The following is a 1,268-nucleotide window of genomic DNA, read 5'->3' on the forward strand; positions in this document are numbered from 1 at the left end:
AAACAATAGTTAATACAGCAATAAAGCAATATGATGAATCAAATTGAATAAGGCTATAATGGATTTTTTTTCCTTTTTTAACTAGTATAAAAAACTCACCTGAATCATAGTGGAATGTGCAGAGAGAGTTGCTTCATCAGTAACATTTACTGGTGCATCCATAAGTGCTTGGGCCTGGTCAACCCATACTAACAAGGCTTCATATTCTGAGCTTGTGCTGTCTTTGCCACCTTCCTCTCCAGCAATTCTACATACACACAAAAAATTATAGTATTAAAAATAATTATTCATGTAATAACTACAACTTCTTAGATATCAAATTACAAAATATTTTGAAAAACCTATTCTCAGCTTGTACTGTCCTTGCTACCTTCTTCTCCAGCAAATCTTCATACACACAAAACAATAATTCACAAAACTATAACTTCTTAGATATCAAAATACAAAATACTTTGAAAAACCTTTACCTTTCTCTCCGAGCAGCAAGATCCAGTAACAGAGCACGCCAGCGCTTCATAAGGGTGTCCACACGTTCTTGCAGACGCTTAGCATCATCAAGACTCATGTCCTCTGTCACTTCCTTGCAGGTTGACTGAAGAGTCTGGCTTGGCCTTTCCAGAAAAAGAAGTCCGTTACTTGTTTAATACTTGATATATATTTATTCATTTCAATATCGAACTGAGCACCCAACTGATATAAATCATATAGGAAAGATTACCTACCGGTGTTTCAATGTAACTTGCTTTTCAAGTTCCTTTTGGGTTATCTTGGCTTCTGGAAGAGGTTGGTTGGCAGTAATTTGGACTCTTTCCTCAATGGTGCTCAGCCACACAGAGAAATCATCAATAGTCTTCTGAAGTGTGCGCCATGTCTCAGAACACTGCAGCCACAAGGCATGTCTTTCTGTGTAGCCTCTGTTTACCTACAGTCAAGAGATGTAAAAATGAATGGAGATGTGGTTTAGCCAAAAAGTCATTACATTAATGTCAAAGCTTCACTGAGTAAAACTTAATCATCAGAACATTTACCTGAGCCCATTCCTCTCTCAGCTTGTCCATAACTCGTCGTATTTGCTCCGACTGAGTTTGAGTGACATTCTTTATGGTATTATTCCGCTCTGTTTCAAGATTATCAACCCTTGGTTTCAGAGTCTCCAAACCTTGCTTTATTGTCTGTAATCAAGGATTAAGAACAAGATTCAGTCATACCTTCATACATAGCATTTAATACATATCAAGTTACTACTGAGTATCAACATCATATCAGGA

The 1,268-nt window shown here is 37.0% G+C and overlaps 1 protein-coding gene across 1 annotated transcript in view; it reads right to left on the bottom strand.

Moving 5' to 3' along the window:
* Positions 1-1,268, bottom strand: part of LOC119588585 — a gene marked incomplete at its 5' end in the record, with an annotated part of 260,597 nt that overhangs the window by 223,727 nt on the left and 35,602 nt on the right. The window contains 4 exon segments of the mRNA XM_037937226.1: positions 100-247; positions 468-611; positions 723-922; positions 1,029-1,172. Of these exon segments, the coding sequence (XP_037793154.1) occupies positions 100-247; positions 468-611; positions 723-922; positions 1,029-1,172 (636 nt within the window).

The sequence above is a fragment of the Penaeus monodon genome, chromosome 24 (assembly GCF_015228065.2).
Source record: "Penaeus monodon isolate SGIC_2016 chromosome 24, NSTDA_Pmon_1, whole genome shotgun sequence".
Lineage (NCBI taxonomy): Eukaryota > Metazoa > Arthropoda > Malacostraca > Decapoda > Penaeidae > Penaeus > Penaeus monodon.